The 24,071-nt window shown below is 43.2% G+C and overlaps 2 protein-coding genes across 2 annotated transcripts; one reads left to right on the top strand and one right to left on the bottom strand.

The window, feature by feature from the left end:
• Positions 1 to 1,589: 1,589 nt before the first annotated feature.
• On the top strand, positions 1,590 to 18,110 carry ccdc191 (coiled-coil domain containing 191; the record flags this gene model as incomplete). Its single annotated transcript, XM_080793310.1, has 19 exons — positions 1,590 to 1,667; positions 1,852 to 1,890; positions 3,828 to 3,957; positions 4,097 to 4,265; positions 4,622 to 4,634; positions 5,086 to 5,313; positions 5,750 to 5,973; positions 6,551 to 6,695; positions 7,395 to 7,585; positions 7,964 to 8,261; positions 8,995 to 9,183; positions 9,670 to 9,992; positions 11,721 to 11,812; positions 12,164 to 12,246; positions 12,484 to 12,585; positions 13,714 to 13,857; positions 14,198 to 14,350; positions 15,429 to 15,583; positions 17,586 to 18,110. The coding sequence occupies 19 exons, from the start codon at positions 1,590 to 1,592 to the stop codon at positions 17,752 to 17,754; spliced, it is 2,925 nt and encodes a 974-aa protein (XP_080649436.1). The 3' UTR covers positions 17,755 to 18,110.
• A 30-nt stretch (positions 18,111 to 18,140) lies between these two features.
• On the bottom strand, positions 18,141 to 23,919 carry zdhhc23b (zDHHC palmitoyltransferase 23b). Its single transcript, XM_080794004.1, has 5 exons — positions 23,678 to 23,919; positions 22,746 to 22,959; positions 21,696 to 22,391; positions 20,308 to 20,475; positions 18,141 to 19,181 (listed from the first exon to the last, which is right to left on the bottom strand). The coding sequence occupies exons 2-5, from the start codon at positions 22,883 to 22,885 to the stop codon at positions 18,893 to 18,895; spliced, it is 1,293 nt and encodes a 430-aa protein (XP_080650130.1). The 5' UTR covers positions 22,886 to 22,959; positions 23,678 to 23,919; the 3' UTR covers positions 18,141 to 18,892.
• Between the last annotated feature and the right edge of the window lie 152 nt (positions 23,920 to 24,071).

A 24,071-nucleotide genomic window follows, 5' to 3' on the forward strand; every position in this document is an offset into this window, starting at 1 on the left:
GCCATGTCCTGGCATGTTCTTTTTCACAAGGCCAGCTTATTGGCTCTGTAAGAGCCAGTATGAAGAACAAGACATACAAAGTTATGGTGAGTTCAGAATTAGTAACTAACGTTTATCTCTCTACGTCTACATAAATCAAACTGACTCAAACAATTCATGTTATAGTGGGAATTACAAATTAATTAACGAATTAATAAACAGCAGGGGAGAACACAAGTACCAGCCAGAAGTAACAACATTATTTATGATGACTGATGTTAAAATACAGTAGTGTACAGCAGGAGATCTCACACACACACAGTCAAACACACACACACACACACACACACACACACATATTTTAATGGCCAGTGGTGCATGTACTCAATTTGTTTTAGTAAAAAAAGTAAAAGTATCAATATTGCAATGTAGAAATACTCTGTTAAGTACAGTCAAGGTAATCAGAAGTTACTTGTAGTACTCATTGTGCAGAATGTCATGTTTCACAAGTTATTATATGTATACAATTTATCACAAAACAATGAGACATGTTGTAAGCTTGTAGATTGGCTATAAGTGTATATTTTGTAATAATAACCAAAATCTATAAAGTAACTAACTGCCTGGTAACTAAGGTTTTCAATTAATTGTAGTTGAGTAACACAAAATACATTATACATTATTTAAATCATGAGGTACCTTTGGATTTATATAAAATGTAATGATTAGGTAAGAACATATGCTATCCATTACATTGAAGCTGTGATTGTTATTTTTGTTATCAAGTATCAAACATTGAAGCTGTGATATCATCGTATACGTCTCGTCCATAATGTGAACGCCGACTTGTTCTTCGGGAAAGTGTGGAAACGGCAAATATTGACCCCAGGCCGGTGGTTGCAGTCGGGAACAAAGCACTGCACCATACTTATGTTATGGTACAAAAGAACAGATAAACTTTTTAATGTAGACTAGAAACTATAATCAAAGAACAAACACTACACGACTGACGACTCCAGTGCACAACGCGGGCAATTTCTCATTCCAGCCTTCCAGGAAGTGAACGTCAGTCGCAATGCTTCATGGGAGTGTAGTTTCAGCATTTTGGACAAAAAGTATGTACACAGTGTTGTACCCTGCCCCTTTTTTCTTCTTTCTGATTATTTATTCGGTGCAAAAAATTTAGTTTATTGTCATGATTTCTCACGACTCGAGTTGGCTTTGTACGAGCCTTAAAAGGTCTTTAAATAAATACGGACTGAATTGGCTATGACTGAAATGAATGGTAAGTTACTTCCTGGGCCGTTCGTCCGTTCTGAGAGGGGGAGGGACTGCGACGTCGAGGTTAAAATGCGTTTACTACAATACCCAGATTAAACTGCCACCCTCTAAAGACAACACCCGTCGCGCACCAGCGGGTGTAGAATGTGTTGCATGTTTTCAACCAATTTTGAGGATAGGTTTTGTAAACTGTTTGTTGTGAGTAGGATAGAATGAAGAACAGTTTACAGGAAAATTAGTCGACATTACAGTACATCAGATGTAAATCAGGTGAATGAAATACGATTATCAATACAATAGACTAATAGAGCATTAAAACGATAGTGAAAATGTCATTGCCAGGACACAATCGCCATCTCTCAAACTGGAAGAGATGCACTACCAGTAAAACACCTGCAAAGAAGAAGGTATGTTTTTCTTGGGTTTGGGTTGGGCTTAGTGTCTAAATACAAAGGGAAGACATCACTGCACATAACAACCACACCAAGGGATCTATTATGAAGTAGGCCTACTGTCACCTCATAAACACGCAGGAAAAACTGAAAAAAATACAAAAATATTTAAGCTTGAACTCATGTTTTTCAATATCAGGTGCAGTTGAACGATGTTGATATTGATCAATGGATGAAGGTAAGAACTCTTCGACATCCGTGTGTGTGTGTGTGTGTGTGTGTGTGTGTGTGTGTGTGTACTAGTACAGTAACTATTATTCGTAGGATCTACAATTTTTTTCTGTTTATTGATAAGCACACTCATTTATACAGTATAACTGGGAGGAGTGAACATAAACATTTACAGCATTATTGTACCTTCCCCCCCCCCCCCCCCCATACATTAACTCTCCCCACTCCGTGTTCCATTTTAAATAGAATCACAGTAAATCATGTGCCATTTCCCCCCCCCCATTTTTCTATATGCATACATACATATGTAACCCCCCCCCCCTCCCCCACCAGAGTAATTTGCATAGAATGATAGTCTGTGTGATGACAATTGTATGAAAATACAAAGACAGAAAATAGAACCTGTTGATATAAACATGAGACATAGTGATGATGGAACAATACTGTAATAGTGTTAGGATCCACACATTATAACACAAAACACCCACGCAAACATTTGCTCAAAAGGGCAGAAGTGACTCAGTAGATAGAGTGGCCACTTGCGTCAACGGTCCTTAAAGGGTTTTTGTTGAAGTGCCCTTGAGCATTGTTTCCTCCAACGCATGGAACACACGTTATAAAGCTCTTTAGAGAAAGGCGCTATATATAAATGTTCGATTGTTCTGCCTTTATTGATAGTATCAAGTGAAGATGGACAGGAAAGAGATAAGGGGAGAGACATGCAGCAAAGGTCGTCATGAACGGGACTCGAACACGCGACACGCTGTCAGGCCAAAGCTTATATGTGGCATGCGTCTGGACCACTTGGCCAGTGGGCGCCCCAATGTTTTTTACATTGGGATATGTAATGCACATCCTTCATCCTTGGTGCTGAGCCAAACTGTTAAAACAGACAACGTAGAAAAAGGCAACTCACTTCAAGGTGCTCTAAAGTTTTATCCAGCCCCACAGCAGGCAAAGATTATCTGTTTCGGCCGTGAGGTATATTGTATCCTTGACAAAGACCTCACGGTCGAAGCGTTGTATTATTTTTTTGAATAAAACCTTGGAGCATCTTAAAGTGAGTTGCGAGCCCCTCCTGATTTTATTACATTCCACATATCTCTCATCCAAAATCCGGACTTGCCCAGATTTGGGAAAGTGAAAAAGTGAAAACACTTTACTATAATATATGGGCTAACATAAAAAGTGTGGCATACTGGTTCTGCAATGTGTTCAACAGTTACTATAATCATTGTCACTAATATACAGTCAAGATAGCCTATTATGATAAGACAAGATGATTCTGATGCCAAAATGTTAGTGTTACATACTTTATTAGTGTTTCTGATACACTGTCAACATTTTCGGTTAAGATAATCTTGCTTTTGATCATCAAAAGTATTCCACATAATTATAATTATATTAGTTATTAGTCATTCTTGTTTTGATATTGATCATATTTCTTTTGTCTATTCTTTTTAACGCTTCATTTCATCCCAGTGAGCAGTAATACCTCAAGGGAACAAGGGGCAAACGTCATTTTGTTGGAACGTGTTTATCTGCAACAATTATCTGCAAGTGCAACACCCGTTTCATTCACAGTGTATACTCTGCTCCACTGATCATTACTTAAACCCTATACTTTATTGACCCTGGTCCCCCATAGGTCTATGGTCCCCTTCCTTTTTTCTCTCTTCACTCACTAACACTATTTTTTACTGAATGTTATGCAGTAGAATACGGATTATAAACTTAATTTCACAAAAGGATTCATGTGATCTGTGAAACACGATCCTTGGCTGGCCCAGCCTTTTAAATCTTTACTTTTTCTAGCTATTGTGATCGCTAAATCCAAAGGGCAGCAGAGCTCGCTGGCATTAGTGTAAATATGGTCAATATGGGTATTTTGTTTGTGTCTGTTTGACCAGTTTCACTCCACTGATGAATTTTCTTTGCCCTCAGCGTGTGGAGATGGCTTCTGAGGTTGCAGTGTCTGAAGTATTTCATCTCAAGAAGTCGGGAATCAGCAGCCATATGGTGGCGTTACAACGCACTGACCAATTACAAGATCACGACAACGCTTACAGTGAAGGTAGGTCAACCGAGTCAAATGCTGACAGTAATTCCCCTGGAGACAGACTGCATTATCCACAGAGAATAGCAATTTAGCCTATATGAAGGAAGGTGCACCCATTGACCTGCTGATGTTCGAGTTTTTTTTTGTCCTGTAGCTCAGGCTCTTCTCAGTGATTGGATGAACAGTAAATTGCGTCTGGAGCTGGAGGTGGGGGAGGATGATGAACATCTGATGGGCTCCACTGAGACGAACGGTCCTGGTGATGCCTTCGACACGGCTCCCACTACTTCCCTGGACTACAGCGACTTTAATGGTAGTAGGCAGTGAAGGAGAACACCTTACCTCCACTAAACCCTGCCCAGCAATTTTTTTATCCTTGACAAATGTGACATCATTATGTACATCAGAATGTACAGAGTTCCCAACGACGATGCACCAATTACCTCTCCCCAAGCCAATTTCATAGCTTTTGCTTCACTCATAGCGAGGAGACTTATTCTCCGCAATTGGAAATCTGATAAACCTCCAACATTTACAAGTTGGGTCAAGGATGTTCTATCCTTTATACCATTGGAGAAGCTCAGATACAACAGGTACAAATCTCGCCAGAAATTTGTAAAGGCTTGGTCCCCTTTCCTTGAATTCACCCTTTCACTGTCTTTTGATGATGTGTCCTAAGTGTTTTCCTACATGTAATTTGGTTCACTGTGTAGCCCCTTAATCTAGTAAAAGGCACATTTTATTGTGATGGAACCGGGGAGGGTGAGGTATATGTGGGGTTGTTTGTCTACAAAATTGAAAATCCTATAAATAAAGAATGTACAGAGATGGTACTGTACTCTCACAGGTGGTGCAGAAAATATATTTCAGTCGCATATACGTAATACGTCTTGTCGTCTAGTATACGTACAGTATATGTCTAGTAATCATTATATTAAAGAACGACTTTACCCATTTTCAGGCTATCTTCATATAACCCCGTCGTCACTCATGCTCATTATAATACGGTATGGTACGACTTTTGTCAACTCGGTCTGTGTACCTTATCATCATTATAATTAGTGAGTATATGCTGTTTGCCCCTCACTGTAACACTGGCCTAAGCGCCAGTAGCCCAGTACTAAAGATTGAATATCTCAGAAGCTCTTTCACTTTCTCACTCACTCACTAATACAAATAACTCACTCAGAAATGTACAACCACCTGGCTGAGGAGAAGGAGGACTGTGCGGTCAGTAGCTTCCTACAAGACCTGATGGAGCTAGAAGTGTTGGACTCTGGAGTAGCTGAGGACATGGTGCTGGACACCGAACGGAAGAAGAGGAAGAAAATCAGGGACCCGACAATCGCCATGGAGGCGCGACACAGACAGGTACCTCATCACAATGATAGGTAGGTAGAGTGGGGCTCTGATGACCAGATGGTTAAGGCGCGTACCACATAGATGTTGATGCCTGACAGTGTGTCCCAGGTTCAATTCCAGAGCCCGGTGGCAGATTAGCTGCATGTCATTCCTCGACTCTCTCGCCGTTTCCTCGCTCTCTCCACTGTACCATCTAAATAAAGTCAGAAAAGGCCCCAAAAATATATATATTTAAATGATCAATATAGATTTGAGCACAGCACTCTGTGAAATCCTCAGCGCTAATGTAACCCAGAAAGGGTTAATTGTTACACTTACAGAGTTAAATTAAAACCACATGAACCCTATAATCCTATTTTGGGAGGCTTATGAAGCAAGTTGAAGCCCCACATGGGGTCCGAAGCTTTGCGCTCAATCACACTAACTGTTTCTGATTGGACTAAAGGTGCGCGAGAACAGGGCCCAGCGGGACGCTGAAAGGGAGAAGCAGCAGAGGGAGAGGGAAGCTCGGCGGGAGGCCGGAGAGGAGGCCAAACGCAGAGAGCGGGCGGCGGAGGCACGGAGAAAACAGGAGGCGCACAGGCAAGAAGAGATGGTGCAGCAGGAGATGGTGAGACTCCGTCGCCGGATGGAGGAGAAAAGAGGCCTGGAACAGAAGGTTAGACAAAGGTATGTACAGTATATGGGAGGTGCATGACCCCGCCAATCACTCAAATCACGCTAACTGTAGCCTGTCCCTGTGCCACTGATTGCTTCGTAATCATTGTTCCAAACGGATTCATTAGATGTAGAATCTTTAGAGTAGTATGTTTTATGATGAGAAGAATACAAACTGCCAACTTGGCAGTGCCAAGAGAATTGAACCGAACCATTCCAGTGGCCAATGTGGCAACGTTACATTGTTGAGTATAGGCATTAGGTTTAGAGGTTGGTACCGGTACGTTTAGGAATTGGTTTGGTTAAGGTGATTGTAATGATCTGGGGAGGGCCAATTAGCCAGTGACATTGGGTCACTGGCCCAATGTCAAACCAACCGGATTCACTAGCTTGTTGTAAATGTTTTGAACGTGACAATAATAGAAGTTGTTATCACAACCTGCGGAAGGAAGGGTTGGTACTTAGACTTGTGTTTTCGCCTGGTATGACATGCCCAGAATAGCGACAATAGGGTCATGTGTTTAATGGGACCAAGGCAGTGTGCATGCATGTGTAACCATGTCACGACGCGTGTGTATGTCCCCCACAGGGAAAGGGAGAGACGGGATAGGGAGAGAGCAGCCAGCTGCCTTCAGTCAGGCCCTCCACTCCCCACCAAGCAGCAGGACCAGGACAAAGAGAATATATACAGAGAACAGCAAATCCAGGCCAGGAAACAGATGGTCCACCTCAAGGTTGGTACTGTACATGATGCGTACATGCCGGTGTGTGTGTGTGTGTTCTCTTTCCTACATGCTGCTCCTAACACTTTGATCCTACTATTTGATGGGAAAGTCTCTGCTCCTCACAGTCAATGCCAGATTTGCCAATGACTCACTTCAGCAGTTCAAAATGAAAGACCTTGGTGTCACTTTCAAAGTACCTTTCCTTCACCTTTGATAAACAGTTCCTGTAAAATCTGTTGTTAAAAGTGGTTTGACAACTTTAAAAGTTGTAACATTCAATTACAACTTTTAGCCAAGGTTTTTAGAGTCTTTGGTATGACCAGCCGGGGATTGAACCCCAACCTCCCAGTCTCATGGCGGAAACTCTAACCACAAGGCCACTGAGCTGGTCCTGGTCTGGTATTCACAAGTATTGACCACTAATGACTTCGCAGCTGCAGCTGGTGCAAAACGTGGCATACTACCTCCTTATTGGCACAAAAAACACACAAACACACTCCTTTACTTTTGACTGAACACCTGTACTGTATGTGATTGGCCTCATCAAGATCAAACTGAATCTGCCTATACGATACGGAGGAGGTACAACCATAGATATTATATAAAAATCACACCCGTGTGAAGTCTGTGTCAATATATATTAATTTATGTACTACATCTTGTGTGTGTGTGTGTGTGTGTGTGTGTGTGTGCACACGCATCGTATAGTCTCTGCAGAAGCACTTCTCAGGCTGGTATTCAGTGCTGTTGCAGCAGAGGATACGACTGGGTAAGGCTGCAGCCCTGTGTGATTGGAAGAGACAGCTGCGGGTATGGCGAGCCTGGCGAGCGCTGGTTTGGGCGGGGACGCGGCAGCGGGAAGCGCAGAGAATGGAGGAGGAGCTCCGAGCTGAAAACAGGCAAGTGCCAATCACAGCACATCCTGGAGATGTCACTGAACGATAATTCTGTATATTACTCCTATTCTGTACATTAACTTTGATTGATTGATTGATTGAATTCCCCAAAAATGTATGAACATTTTAAAATCTACAACCTCACAAGAGGCTATTTTTAGGCTATTTTTAAATTATAGGGCTGAATCTAGAAAGTAACTGGCAAATAATGTTTTCAAAAAATTGTAGCAGAGTACAATATTACAGAGTACAATATTTGCCTCTGAGATAAAATAAATAAATAATAATTGTAATGTAGGCCTACAGTATTTGAGTAAATGTAGCCTACTTAGTTACATTCCACCACTGATTGAGAGTAAATAATATGGTTGTGTCCTTCAGGGGATGCCAGATCGCCATGGAGAGTGATCGCAGACGGCAGATGAAGCGATGTTTTAATGAATGGCAACTCTGGAATCGGAGACAAAAGGAACAACGGGAGCTTCTAAGTCAGCGAGATAAAACCCGTCGCAAGATGGCCGCCCTGCTCAGCGCTGCATCAACGGGTAAACTCAACACCACAATGGAACCCACAGCTCCAGAGACTACGCCAGAGATGACCGACCAACCAGAGACCACAGAGGAAGTTAAAGACATACTCACAACAACAACACAACCACACGTCAGAAAAGACACACAGGTATACTAATGCCTTATTGACCATATATACAGTAAGCAGACCGCGCCATCTTGCCAGCAAGCTGGTAACTAGATGCAATTTCCCATTGATAGTCCACACATCCAACAGAAAAGTCCTATCTGATTGTATTAAACAACGTCAAACTCACCAACATTGTAGCTGTACGAAAAGCTTGAATTATCCTCTTTCTATCTGCAAAGTGTTTGTTTCATAAAAATCCACCGTACACATGTTATGAGCTACTTCCTGTAAAGAAATTCTTGCAGGTGATTTTTTTTTGTGTTGGAGTTTATAAGTTCTCTCGTTCGGATGTATGGGCTCTCAATGGGAAATTGCATCTATAGTTACCACCTTGCTGGCAAGAAGGCTGGTTCAGGTTGTTTTAAACAGTTATCCATCTATATGTTGTCAGCATTTGCAGCAAAAGAAAAATAACTTTGCCGCAATGAACAATGGGGACAAGTTCAGAACTTTGGTGTGGGGGGGCGGGTGTACAATACGTACGCTTGAGAGAAGAAGATATCCGCACACTGTGTAACAGCTCCCAGGAACAAATCCATTGAAAAGACCTGATGAAGACGCGGTAGTGGTTGAAATGTTGTCCTCAATAAAGTTGTTGCAAAGTGTGCAGACTCTTTTTTCCCCTCCCGTGAATTGGTTTCTGATTCATAAAATGTGTGATTCCACGGTATGATCTCCCCCTGTGTGCTGCTCTCTCTCTGTGTCCACGTAGGAAGATCATCAGAGGTCAGGCACCAGAGCCCTCAAACTCCATCCAGGTAACACCCCGGTGGGTGCTGTGGCCAGGCCCACACAGCCATGGCAGGTGACCCGACGCCACGCAGCGCTGACCGAAGGCGAGCTCCACCAGGCACGGCTGAGAGGTGACCATGCTGGCGCCACCGTGCCGGCTCAGAGCAAGGTTATTGAAGTTTTACGTTTCTCATTAGTTTTGTGAGAAGGCTACGTTTTAGTTTGGTTTAGTTCCATAGAATGTTCCAACATGTCTTCTATGGAATCATGTCATGAAAATAGCTTATCTGCGAGCTCTCAATGCGTCTGCAACACAATGAGAGGTTTTTTGGTTATTATTTTAAGATTGGAGCATTTGAAGTGGTCAAACTAGCAATATTTTCCGAAGCATCTTCCATGAAATCTTAATCGTCTCGGCTATTGCATATAAAAAGAAAGGTTAAAGCCCTCAATTTGTGATTTCTTCACTTGGTTGGCAGTTTGTAGAACAGCAGGCACAATATTATAAAACATAGTTTTACGTAATGTTTAGGAACCAGCACTAGTGTGTGGGGTGTGTGTGTGTCCTTTCACTCGGTTTCACACAATCATACATTAGGACTTGGTCATAAACATTTTAATTTTAATTAATTTTAATCCATGAACCGTATCTCAGAGCGCAGGAGCTAGCCGCTTTGAGCACAGGCATGCCGCCCAGCAGCAGACCATCGCACAACAGAGGAAGCTGCTCAGAGACCAGCAGCAGCAAATTGCACAACTCCAAGAGGAACGCAGCATCGTTGGAGTGAAGCTGGAGGCACAGGGAGCAGCGGAATTGACCCTGCTCCCTTTCCATGCCGTTTCTAAGCCTGGGGGGCCCGACCTTGATCTCGAGGAGCAGAGGTACAGTCTCAGACTGTGTGGGAGTATTAAGTACTGTTACATTGGTACTGTACAGTCAGTACATTTAAAGCAATGTCAAACTTTGGCAGAACCTTGGTTTGAACAGCCGTGACTTAACCCATTCTGACCCGAGATCAGATCTAAAAATGTCTTCTACATCCTGACAGTTTTCTGAAAAAGCTATGTTTCTGTGTCAGTCGATTTTTCAAAAATAGCAGACCTACAAGCTCGTAGCGCGCCACTCGGTATATAATAGCTAAATCCCCCCCAATAGCAATCCCCTTTATGCTGATGCTGCTTCTGTGCTCTGAACAAGAAACGGGGAGTAGTCATTCCATTCCATTTCACTAATGGCCAAAAGTGATTCTTCCATGCAATATAACAAACTAGTAAACTTATGTAATTAAGGGAAAGTGAAATGGGCGTATGCATGGTCTATGAACAGAGAAGCCATTATTATTATTAATATCCGTCTCTCCAACTAGGCAATTGAATTTCCGTTTGTTTGGAAGAATTAATATCCCCCAAAGTCACATTCAAGAGTTTCCGTGCAATGCTACATATACATATTAATTTACTATTACCCTTCAAGCTTAGCGGGTTGGGGGAAGTTGTGGATGAGTTGGATAGAAATAGAATTACGTGGGATAGTCATTTGCAACAATAATTGACTTAATTGAGGCGGGGACCAAAGATCAGCTCTATTAAAATAATCTGCCACATTCCCCTGAGGGATCACCCAACCGCTTGCTGGAGACTCATTCTAAATGTATTCCAGTAAGAACTACACACTGCTATTCAGCAGTGCATTGTCAAGCTTAGTTGAAAGAGAATCATTGACAATCGGGTCGGCTGCCTGGCTGGGAATGGTTGGGGGCATTGGGATCTGAACCTCAGGAGATATATTTTGTGTGTTTATTTTATTCCATTATTATTCTTAGCCTACTGTCTCTCATTTTTATTTTTATTTGTTTATTACTATTATTATAGTACTATTATTACTGCTGCTGCAATGAACAGGCCAACACGTTCACCCACAGGTTGTGCCACAATATCCCAATCATGGGGGCGACTGTGGCTCAGGAGGTAGAGCAGGTCGTCCAATTATCCATGGGTCGGCTGTTAAAATTCCGGCTCCTCCTGTCTACATGTCGAAGTATTCTTGAGCAAGACCCTGAACCCCTAATTGCTCCCGATGTGCTGGTTGGTGCCTTGCATGGCTTCCGCTGCAATCGGTGTATGAATGTGTGTGAATGGAATGCACAATCTATGTAAATCGCCTTGGATAAAGGCGCTATATAAATGCACCATTTACCATTTTTTACCAATCAGTTGTCATTACACAACTACTGGACAATACATTATTTGATATATCCCACACCATCATATTTCTTTTTCACCCATTCAGGGCGGGAACCCCTTTGTTATACTTTACCTATTTCTGAAAATTTGTGAAAATGTGTTGCAAATCTTTGAATATATATTCTTTCAGAGCAAACGTTTTTAACTTGTTTCTGGGGGGTCCCTGAAACGACATATTTTCAAATGGGGGTCAACAGCCAAATACATATATTGGGTCCTTGATATGAAAATGAAAATGTTTGAGAACGACTGACATAGAAGGGACACATGGGTTTTTCAGAAAACAGTCAGGATTTAGAAGACATTTGTATAATCGTCCTCAGGTCTAATTGGGTTAATTAATGCTAATCATGATCATGATTTTTTGTAACACTATTTTATTTAATAGTGTCAGGGTTGAAAACATGGTGGATCTATACACACAGTGATTTCACAATGTTTTCTCTGCATGTACTGTCCCAGGGTACACCGTATCCCCGAAGGAATGAATGAGCCCAGCATGGCTCTCAGGAAGGCAATCATCCGCCGACCTAGCCCCCATCCAATTGTCATGGGTCAGTCATCATAACACTTCAGTCTGATTTGTGGTTATGCAGTGCACACACACACACACACACACACACACACACACACACACACACTCTAACATGAGTCCTCCTTGCAGACGGCTACAGAAGTCTTGTCATTGTTGTCACAGAGTACAATTGGAAAATGTGAAATGTAATTTCATGGCTCTGGATTTTGTGAATAGGGGATGAATATGAAACTTGGTTGAGGAAATAAAAAAGAGCGAGGCAGCCAGCCACTGAGGCTTAGCTGAACTTGCAGCTGTATGGTTAGAATACTAACCTTCCACTGGAGAGACTCACCTGTTATTAAGGGCTCTCTTTTATCTCTCCCTAAAGCCATGGAGGAACGTGCTCGTCAGCGCACAGAGCGAAGGAGCGAGGCGGAAGAGCTAAAGAGAAAGAAGGAGAGGGAGAAGTTGGTGAGAGTTTAAGGAATGCTTTATAAAGTCTATTTGGCTGCTGGCTTTTGAGCACACTCACGGGAGAGTTGGAGTTTAAGTTATACTGTAAGGACCAAGCCGATAACGTGTGTGTGTGTGTGTGTGTGCGTGCGTGCGTGCGCGCGTGCAGGGGCTATGGATTGTGTAGCGTCTATATGGGTGTGCATTGTGTTCAGAATGCATAGCGATTAATTCACACGAACACAATCTTTTCAGGCTGGGATGAAAGCTGCACAGGAGCAGAGGCAGAGGGAAGAGGAGGAAGAGAAATGCAGGGCGGTGGAGAGGAAGAGAGAGGAGAGAAGGCTACAAAGAGAGGTGGGATGTACTTCCAAGTGGTGGAAAGTAAAATGTACTTAAGTACAATTTTGAGGTATTTTACAATTATTTTACTTCTACTCCACTACATCTCGGATCCAAATATTGCACTTTTACTCCACTACATTTATTTGAAAACTTTAGCTACTGGGTACATATATATTTTTAACATAATTTGTATTTGCAGATTATCACACAGTGTTATGGACGTGTTTTGGACTTTGTAGATTTTGATTATTACAAAAGAAAACGTACATTAACCACTTCAGCGCTACACATTTCGGCCATTTGAAAATAGCCGATCTACAAGTTGTAGGTCGGGTCAAATGGATTTCGCCCTTACTGGGAGGCCCTGTCACTAGTCCCTGGGTTACCTTGAGGGAAGGAAACAGTTACCTTCACCCACTTCAGTAGCCAGTGATGGCTAAGAATAAAGGAGAGAGTATCTCATCTCTCACTGTGTCTGGTCTTCAAGATCCTAGATGCCTCTGTTCCTAAATACCTGCTGGGCTACCTGCCCAGAGTGAGGGATGCTCACAGGTACGCAACCAGAGGAAGTTTATATCATCTAATTCCCCCCAGTTTCGGGACACTCAAAGGGAAAAATATGTTTCATCACGAAGCCACTACTCTGTGGAATGCCCTCCCTACAGCCCTGAAATCCAATTATCTCGCAAGATTTCCATGTTCACACTAATTGGTCATAGTTAGGTCCCGACCCTGAATAACTTCATCTTCGGCTAGTGTATTGTTAAGAACAAAAGTATGTCTTGAGAACTTCAGCAGTGCCTTTCCGACATTCTGCTCGGCACTTCTTGCACCTCCAACATTTTCTAGGTTAGGCTAGCTAGCCTAACACCTCCCTAGTCCCTAGCCGTCCGAACATCGTTTGTGATTGGTCAGAAGTTCAAGGTGGGAGTGGTTGGTTTTCTGGGTGGTTTATTTTGCTTTGTTTCCGTATTCTGCCCAAGCTTGATTCTGACTGCAGTGAACAATGGCTAGTTTGGAAGAGGCATTTGTTGAAGACTATAATCCCTGTCTGAGGTAAATCTAGCCTAACAACAACAACAACGTACGTGTGTGTGTGTGTGACTGTGTGTGTGTGTGTGTGTGTGTGTGTGTGTGCAGAGAGAGCAGGAACGTCGGAAGCAAGTTGAACGGCTTCAGGTGCTTCAGAGACTGGCCCGGCTGCACCACCACAGAACCCTGTTAGTACGGCGTGGACTGGAACCATGGAAATGTCTCCTTCAACTCAGCCAGGCCAACGGCCAGGTAATGACCGGCCCACAGAGGACATAGAGTCCTAGCTGTGGACTGTGAGCCAAGTGTTGGGAGTCTGATATGCCCACACAACAACAAAATGAGTAACCCCAAGCCAGTCCATAACTACGCACGCACACACACGCCTATCCTCCCAGCATGCATGCACACAAACAAACACAATACAGTTTGCAATATGGGAAGTTTTTCCATGTGTTTACTTAATGTAAATTCTATTATCAATCAAAGGCCAGATGCCTCATGCTTTCATGCCAATCCCATTGTTGTTTACCTGGCACCTGTACGGTGTTCACCGTTATGCACTGGCGGTTTTCCTTTCACTCTGCTCCAGCTGGCCGACGGCCATCATAATCTGTCCGTGATGAGGCGGTGTGTCATCGCATGGCAGCGACTGGCAAGCCATGCCTACGCTCAGAAATGTGCCTCAGCTGACCGACTGCATCAGCACTTTCTGCTGCGCAGAGGCCTACGGTGCTGGAAAAGAGTATGCATAAGCACACACACATACATACACACACACACACACACACACACACACACACACACACACACAGGCCTGTCTCCAGCTCATAAAACACATTTTCAAGTCAGAGCACCAATTTCAACCAGCAATGATAGTCATTTGTCATACAAATAAGTATAGGTCTTTTTCCTTTTACAAATGGATTCCTGAAGACAGCAATCACTTTCCATCCCATTGATTGAAAAGTTTTTCCTCCAACTTTCCTCCAATTACCTCCACTACACCACTAAAAGAAATCTCTCTAAATCCAATATATCTTAGAAAAATATGTGTTTTCATCCAAGAGTAAAAGTTTTGTTTGTTTACATGGGATAATTCTAATTCACTTACCGTATAAAGATCCCTTGCATTTCTTCAACACTAGCTTACATAATAAACAAGTTTGAGAACATTGCATAAATGCCATAAGACAAATGTATTATCTTATATAAACTCACTTCACCCCTTTTGCAACCAGATCTTATTTTAATGTTTTGGAGACAAGAAACACTTTCCTGGGGTTTGTATGTGGGTAATATGTGTTTTTAGATATTTTAGTATTTCAAAGTGTCAGACGAGCATGGGATCTTCAGCGTGTTTGAGTAGTCGCTGTGATTGACAGCCTAAACAGTCTTGTACCTCAGAACCAGAAACCTAACCTCAGTAAAACTATAAAACTAGTGGCTGGGGGGCGTTTCCAAGGACCCGGAAGAAGGACGGAATCCGTTGATGATATCATGCGAGCATGTCAGACACTGGTCTCACTTGGACTTGACTACATGTTGTCTCAGTAAGACAGCCCTCCCCCTCTCCACAAGGTGGGTTGAGTGCAGCAAACATTATGGATTTGTAATAATTCAGCACAGTGAGACCAGTATCTGACATCACAGACACTTTTGAAATACTAAAATATCTAAAAATACATATTACCCGCATAAAAACCCCCAGGAAAGTGTTTCTTGTCTCCCAAACATCATTAAAATCATAATCTGGTTGCAAAAGGGTGAAGTGGCCCTTTACGTTGAACTACATGGCCCTGAGTGAATGTCACCTCTTTCAGCTAAAGGACTGGCGTATGATTCAGGAAGCACGGGCCGAGCGTTTCTATCGCATGCACACACTGAGGAGGATTCTGCTGGCACTGCTAGACCATGTGACCCAGGAAAGGCTCACAGAGTGGGACCGCCAAGAGCTGGCTCAGGAACACAGTGACAGGTACAGGTGTGGGAAACGTACCAGCACCTTTCCCCACATGAACTGTATGAGTGCTGGTTCCTGAGTAATGTTAAAGCAGCACATGAGACATGACGTTTGACAGAATCTAAATATCTCAATAGAAGAGCAGGGAGGCAAAATACAACCACCTAAAATTACAAGTTATATTGTATTAACAAACATACTCTACCATACAGATTGCACAAAATTACAATTTATTAGTTACATAGTGAAAGGCTCACAGAGTGGCTAAAATGAATGTGACTAAATCTTGAATTATTAGTTGATGGAACATGTTAGAGCAGGGGCACCCAAAAGGTAGATCGTGATCTACCAGTAGATCACATGACATGCCCCTAAACAACAACGTCGACTCTGTGGGGGCTATGGGGCTACAGCCCCCATGAAGAATTAAATAGCCCCTTTTAGCCCCCATGAAGATTTTCGTGGACATTTTATATTAACATTACAGACCATTAGACCATTTGGGAAATAAATAAATCCGCGGCGGCGGCCTCGCTCGCTCCGCTCGGCCGCGACAGTCCCCCCCCCCCAACGCAATTCTGTAGCCTACCCAAAGTACCAGTGAAAACATCAACTTATTTTTTTCCACCGCTGCGGGGGGCGGGGAGGCGGGGCTGCGGGTAGCCCCCCATGAGGATCATCAGAACTCGACGGCACTGCCCCTAAACATATATAATTTAAATAGATTAATAAACTATGTTTGGCATCTGCCACTTGAATTAAGGTGACTTCACTTGATTGACATCAAAATGGGAAGTTCAAACTCTGCAACTGCAAAAACTGTTTTGCACCATCATCAGTCTTTCAAATATATGTACAAAAGAACCCTACCAATTCCATTTCCCCACTCTATTTCCCATTCCTATTTGTCTAATAAGTAACTATTTTCAGCAATGGGCAATTACTTTTTTGGTGCGTAGATCTAGTTGAGCTGGTCATTTTGAAGTCTAAAAAGTGTGGGCACCCCTGTGTTAGAGCATGTGTTGAAACAGCAGTCATTGGGGGAATTACTGAGTTAAGTTGTGCTTCTAATGATGTGGGGGAGTAGGTGTGGGTTTGCCATTGGATCAATTCATAATATAATATAATCGATTAATAACTAGAAGACAAGATGCTCCTCTCTGTGTACTACCGGTATTCGTTTTTCCCAGGGCAAACCACCTACATTGCCCACACTACAAGTAGTCTCCAATTCTCTCCATATCTTGGCAGTCCTCTTCAGACAATGAGCAGCTTGCATCAGCCTCTACCAGAGCAGCGTACCATTGAACTTCAATAAAGAAAAACTAGTTTTGCTGGCCATTGCCTCTTTAAATTGCCTGCACAATATATTTTTTACTTCTGTAAACTGATAATAGCGGAATAAAGCGGATTCTGATTCTATTTGAGAATTTAAATACTACAAGCTTCCAATGAGTTATAGATTCCAATGAGAGAGAGGAGAGAGAACTCATACAGGGTAGACAGGTGAAATGGAGATAGCTTTTAGATCTTTACTTAACTTATCATAAATCATTATAGATCTGTGTAAATCAGGCTTAACAGTGATTAGCAGTTATATGACGATGGGCAATTGAATGTCAGTTGTTTGTAAAGTCTTTTCATTGTAGCAGATAATTAAAACCATCTACACTTTCTACAGCTGCTAGTATACTATGAATCTTTAACCTCGGACACTCCCCACTTATTGCACTTAGCACTGTGGACTAGCGATGGCGCTTGCTGGTGTGTATTGGGCATAAAGCATGATTAAATACTTTGTTGTCCACTGGTGTCGTGCACCAGAGGTAGCACATCTACAAGCTTGTGTTGCATTGCAAGCTTGTAGATCTGCCATTTTGTGCGATACAAGTAAAAATAAAGCATTATGGCACCTGCAACTACCTACAAGATAAGTGGTATGTATGGCTTTGCTCACAAAATGCATTTCCTCAGAACTCACTGGATTCTGTCTTCTCTCTCTGTCTCTGTAACTCAGGCGGGTGTTGCGAGGCTGTTTCCTGGCCTGGCGGCGGTTTCCAGGTCTGCTGCGCATGGAGAGGGAGAGAGAAGTGCGAAGGGAGAAACTGAGACGAAGAGTAGCTGAAGTTCTGCCTGATTTTCACTCCTCCCCTTTGGAATGCCTCCGGAAACAGCCCTTACTTTAACCACCTACGTGGCGCGGCGTCCCCATTTTGGTTTGAAATTTTAGGTGAAAATGTTCAATTTTAAATAACACATCTATAAGCTCACAACACCAAGAAGCATGATAAGATAAGCTATTCTAGCAATTGATGGTTAATATGCAAAATGAACATGTATACCCATGAGGGATTCTTTTGTAACTTGTTTACTCTTAATATTGAGGGTTTTACTAGCACATCACACTAAGATCATAGTATGCTAAATTGTGGAGGAACAAAGATTATCGCAAAAGTGCTACAAATACTGTACATCTCTACGCGTCTTTCCTTCACACACTTGGGGTCATGAGGTGTTCTCTAATTCTATCTAAACACGTGTGTTGGGCAATATAACATGTATGGGCTAATGAAAGCAGTTGGATAGACTTATTTATTTTTCACTTTCAATGTTCAGTGCAAAAATACTTTGGTATAAATTGTGCAGAAATATCCATGACCATTTGAATATCCATTAAAAACAAAGCTGGGCAACACCTGATCCTTTTCAAAATGCCAACAATGCCGTGGGAACATATGGACCGTTTTGGATTGCTACTGGATTTGAATCTTCCTTTTCCAGTTCTGCAGAGATCTTGTTGATGTTTTTTTGTCAAGCGCTACTGATGTCAAAGTAAACCGTTTCATGATCACCAACAACCGTAACCGTTTCCCCAGACGTCAGTGGAAATGAACTAATGCAACTGGATCTAGCATCAGTAACTGTTACTTTGATTAAAAAAAGACCCATAGAATTGCTGTCAGTCAGCAAGCCTAGAATGGAGTAGTCTGAGAGAATCGCCAGTGTGAGGGGACGTAATGAAGTTGACAGATTAAAATAGAGCATGGCAGCAGCAGCAAGGGGGAGAGGGGGGGGGGAGGAGAGGTCAATGTGGAAGAGTTACAGAATAGATATACAGAGGACAAAGGGGTTGTCACTCATTGACATTAATAGCAGTCGATGCGTCTAGTATCAGTTTGTTCAGGAGCGTCTAACAAAGGTCTGCTGATTGAATTCATGGTAAATCTCTACCCTGGCAGCCAGGTCATGGGCAGAGACGAGTCTGAAGTAAAAGGAGCAGCTCTGCTGTCATCCAGTGGCCATAAAGAATATAGCCATTGCAAATCATACTTTAGTCGGATCGCATGAAGGGCTGTCATTCGGGCAGGACGTGTACAGATTGTCACCCATAGTCATGAACTCCACCCAGTTGCTGCGGAAACCTCGAGAGTGGACGCCCGTGTCCACAACGAGTCCCCAGTAGGCACGACGGGCAGTCTTCTCTCGTAGGGCGATGCGGGCCTCGCGCTCCGTCACGTTGAAGCTGATGTTAATGACCTGTAGGACCAAGAGGTGGAGCAGCCCACCCGTCACCATACTGCTGTACCACGCACAGGTGAAGCATAGTGCAGTGCTGGAACATACAAAGACCACGCACACACACACACACAGACACATAAATCCTGTTGCTACAACAATTATTATTATTTAATTACAAGCTCTTGTTAATACTTTTCCGATTGGTTCAATATGTATAGCACAGACAGACACACTTAACCACTTCAGAAATGGTGAAAATACAGAATGCATCGCAACATTTCATGGCAATCTGTAACTGAACGCTAAAATGGTAAAAAAGGAAAAATGGAAAAATATCAAACAAGCAAAAACAATTGCAGTTCTGGAGTCTAATAAATCACATATGCACACATTTCATTTTTTTAAACCCCTAATCCCTAAAGAATGGGACCTGCATGTAAACCAATAGGGAGGCTTTACGTTCTCTGAGGGATTGAGATGAACAGCAGCATCATGCTGCTAATCCAATCCCTCTTCAGGTGGAACAGATTCAAACTGATGAGATACACAGATTGATTTATGAAACATTAAAATGTATTCATAATTTCAAACAGCATATTTTTGTTATTATAATCATTTAACAGAACGGCTATTCAGCAGACTGAGCTAGGTCTATTTTCAGACATGAGAATTAAAAACCACAAGGTAGCCCTGGAGCATGCACGCACGCACGCACATAACACCCCCACTGTTGGACTCTCGTTCAGGACAGGTTTGAGAGGAGAACAGTTTGAGAGGAGGAGGTTCTTTCTCCTGTGCTTTTCTATTCTATTCAGTCCTTTTCTCTCGCTTTATGCCGTGGCTTTCTGTTGCTGTCTCTATTCATATTTCTTCCATTACTTTGTTCTCTATCCAGTCTCTCTGCTCTGTTTCTGCTCCTCTCTCTGTGCCTGCAAAACCAAGGGGACTGCCCACCCAACTTCTAGACCAATCAGTGATAGCCCCAGAGTGAAAGGACTTGTCGGGAAGTAAAAACAGAGAGATGTGTCGGGGTCCACGCCGCGGTGATAGCTGATCGCAGCGAGTGACATAATGTTGTAGTTTTCTAACCCACAGAAAACTACACCACAGTGATAATCACCACAAACTGACTTGAGTCTTAATTACTGAGAAAGTGGCTCTTTGGGTACTTCAGCAGATGTTTGTACGTGTGCCGACTCCAGAGTGTGTACTTGCATTACCTGTACTGGTTGTACACTCCAGGACAGTAGAAGAGGGCAGTGAAGAGGTTCTGTTGGGCACATACACTTTGCAGCACCAGGCTGATCCCATACAGTGAGGTTAACAGGAAAAGGAGGAGCATCAGCAGAAAGCTGCGGTGATTGGCCTGCCCCACACAGCTGTTTATCCTGCATTGGCGGAGAAGATGCATAATGATTATAGAATAAAGACACACACACACACCCTGTCGTGTGTGTACTCTATAATGATGCTACGAGTGTGCTACGACATATAATTCTGATGTATTATTATAAGTGCTACAACCCCTGGGGTATACGACATATACAGGTACACATGATGCACTCACAAGCATACTTTGGTGGAAGCTAATAATGGAAGTTAGCAGATGTTCAATTGTAATTGTGAGTCTATATAATATGGAAATGTGTATGAATAATCAATACTCCAAGATTCTCAATGCATAACAGCTACAAAGAACTATTGAGTATCGACTAAATCTTTGCTGATCAGCAACAGGTGAAAAAATATAATATATAGAAAAAAAGTTCAGTAAATCTAATCTCTTACTTTTACCTTTTATTTATGAATCCCACTACGAGAATCAGAATAGCGTCGATGTGGTGTCTGGTTGCTAGGATTGAGCTTACCAGCACTCCACTTGCCTCCCAACTTGCCCCAGACTATTCATACTGTACAGTAAGTACTCTCTAGATGTATTACCCCGCCCTCAATGTCTTCACATATTACAGTACAGTTAATATAAAACACATTATTCAGGCACATTTCAGCCACCTCTTTTGCCCATTAGGACCACTCTACACAATGTCATCAAACACCCTCAACGGCCATTCTACAGGCCACGGATTTTAGCAGCATTTTTCCGCCGGTTTTCCAAAAAACGCGTCCAAACCTAGTTTACACCATTTTTATGCTAGAGCGGCCGGTCGAGCTTCTAATTTACTGAATAGATTGAGGGCTCCATCTTGCGCCACCCTTATCCCTACACTTATTTGCCATTTTTTACTATTTTGAAAATCATTTTAAAATAGTTAAACTAGCTGATCTACATCTACATGTTGTGAGCTAGTAGATTAGCTATTTGAACTATTTTAAAAGGTTTTTTTTAAATAGTAAAAAATGGCAAATAAGTTTAGGGATAAGGGGTAAGGCAAGATATAGCCCTGAATATAGATGAAAAGGGCGGAAATTATGTAGCCTAAAAGAGAAATGAAATCACACCCGTGTGAAGTGAGGGTCGCTCTTATCATCATAAATCATCTAATGCCAGCCAATCACAATTTGCGTCCTCACCTTCGTGTGTTTACACAAACACTCAAAGCTGACCATTCATTGTCAATGGCATTCAATGCATTCAAATCAAACCCACCAAACACAGTGGTGGTCGAGACGCCGCACACAGACTCCACAGATCCGACAGTGTCCAGCTCTGGGGGGGCACACCGCTCTGCATGCCAGGCACCAGTTCCTCTGGACGCCCTCCTTCTGCTCCGCACCCGCTTGCTCCGATGATGACGAACCCGTGCGGTTGTTCACAGTCGTTACCACTTCCTGCCTAGGGCCATTGAAGGCGGGATCTCTGTCAGCCAAAGGGCCGTGGTAGGTCACCGTGCTGTGGATGTTCCCCCGGTTCGCCCGCACGCACCCTGGTTCCCTCCTGGTGTGGGCGAGGGCCAAAAGGGTGAGGATTGTCCCGGCGGTCACCACCACCAACCGCACCGGCCCCACCTCCCCGTGCGGAAACACCTCCGTGACGAACACATAGTACATGTAGCCCAGCGAGAAGAGGGCCAGGCTGAGGAAGAAGCGCGTGCGTCCCTTCTTGCGGTGGGTAATGTAGTAGTACCACACCACTAGGGCCGGCAGCGCTATCAGAACCACCACGCCAAGGAGGGCGTGAAGGGCTGCCACGTGCAGCAGGACAGGAAGTAGAAAAATAGGCAGGATCACGGACAGGTCCACTCTTTGGGCTCCGCCCCACAGCCAGGGTATGCGAATGCGGTCTGACACTGTGGCAGACAGCCGTGACATGGAGTCGGCTTTCTGTGATTCCCTCTTTAGCCATCTGAAAAGAGGAACGAAGTATTATTGGCCACATGTGTCTGATTGGATTAGGGGTTTAGGACCCAATCATTTCAGAGCATTTTCCCCCCCAACAGTTTCACTCATTACACAGAAAAATAGGTTACACATTATTACCCAACATTGTCCAGAAGTAATACTAAAATCCCTTCATTGCCCATCAGTGACAGCAAAGGGGAGCTTTTTTTCGTCTACACAAGAGCTGGAGGCTGTTGTGGAACAGTAGGCCTATCCTTGAAAAAGAGGTGCTATCTATTACAGCACGCTGAGTTGATTATCGGATAGTGCTTCAAGTTCAACAACAATGAGGTACGATGTCACGTCTAATGCCTCTCACCTGTCACAGGCCTCATCCAGGTCCTCACAGTCACAGAAGCAGGCTGCTAAGTGGCTCCGCTCCCCATGGCTGTTCACATACTCACAACAGCACAGGTGATCGTCTTCCTCCGCTACCAGGTTTTTAGCTCGCTTCTTCATGACAGACAGCCTTGCAGCTATTCGGTCAGCAGGTCTCCTTGTATGCGAGCGCGGCGGCGCAGAAGGATTTATCACTAGAGAGCAAAGACAGACAAAAGTTCATCATGTGAGAAAACCGCTACAATGAAGCAGTGGTAGCAAGACTGACCATTGCAAATAGCAGCTGAGCTAACATTTCCATGGACTTTGTTTGCATGGATGGAGTGTTTCCAAACACATCCAAACCACAACAACAAGCATGGCTTGACCCTCCTTTTGACCCTCCTAAGATTTCTTAGGACAGGTTAAACATCCCCCAGCAAGTGATGTTGTCCCATCCCACCTATTAAGGATGGACAGCTCAGTTATATGTCTCCATTGAGAACTTGCTCGATAAAAGTGGGGAACCCAAATGTGTTTTTCTCTTATTATGATCTTATGTGATCCATTTGATATTGTTCAAAAGCTGAAGTTGGGCTAGCTCTGGTCCATAGCACTAATGCCTGGCTTAATGCAACGGCAGAAAAGGGCATTAGGGCTATGGACCAGGTCTAAATTTGGGCTAGTGTGGGGGGGTCACAAATTCACAATAACAGAATCATGTCTGTGTCTGTCTACCCATTTTGGTAAAACAAATAATGTCTATAAATAAAAACCAAATGCCTCTTAAAATATCCTACCAACCTCCCTATAAGTGAAACATGGTGGCTCAGCAGTGAGTGTGAACTTCCTCATGTCATTTCCCAGCGCTGTACGACTCCCCTAACCTAAAAGATTACTTTAAAGCGAATTTAAATAATATACGTAACATACCTGCAGAACAGACTTTTTCATGAATCGGAATTCACAACTACACATGCTCCAGCCCAGGATAATTTCTCAAGACAGACGTCACATTTGTTGTGTTTTGTGTCACGGAAGTCGCTAGCTGTATCCGACCATAGATGTATCCGACAGCTATTAAAGGGGGAGGACCTGGGGAGGACCGATGCCTTGTCAGAACGCTTTTACTAGAGTCCATCCGTCCATGAATGCTTCTTTTCTTGCTAGCTAATCTTGTTCTGTTTAGTGTAGGCTACCGATAACCATTGAGCCAACCATAGTGAAACGGGACGGCAATGGCAGTATTACTGACCATGGCTATTCCCACTATAGGCTGAAGAAGAAATGCCACTTGACAGTTTTCAAATCAGCCTCATGGTGGCGC

This window comes from Protomyctophum bolini (assembly GCF_963924005.1).
Source record: "Protomyctophum bolini genome assembly, chromosome: 21".
NCBI classification, from domain to species: Eukaryota; Metazoa; Chordata; class Actinopteri; order Myctophiformes; family Myctophidae; genus Protomyctophum; species Protomyctophum bolini.

Bases quoted from the DNA above. Each gene is read 5' to 3' on its own strand.
- zdhhc23b (XM_080794004.1), bottom strand. From the start codon at position 22,885: ATGAAGAAGCGAGCTAAAAACCTGGTAGCGGAGGAAGACGATCACCTG. The intron at 22,392-22,745 runs GTGAGAGGCATT...TCCTCTTTTCAG, and splicing joins CTGGATGAGGCCTGTGACAG to ATGGCTAAAGAGGGAATCAC. The intron at 20,476-21,695 runs GTGGGTTTGATT...CCGCCAATGCAG, and splicing joins CTCGACCACCACTGTGTTTG to GATAAACAGCTGTGTGGGGC.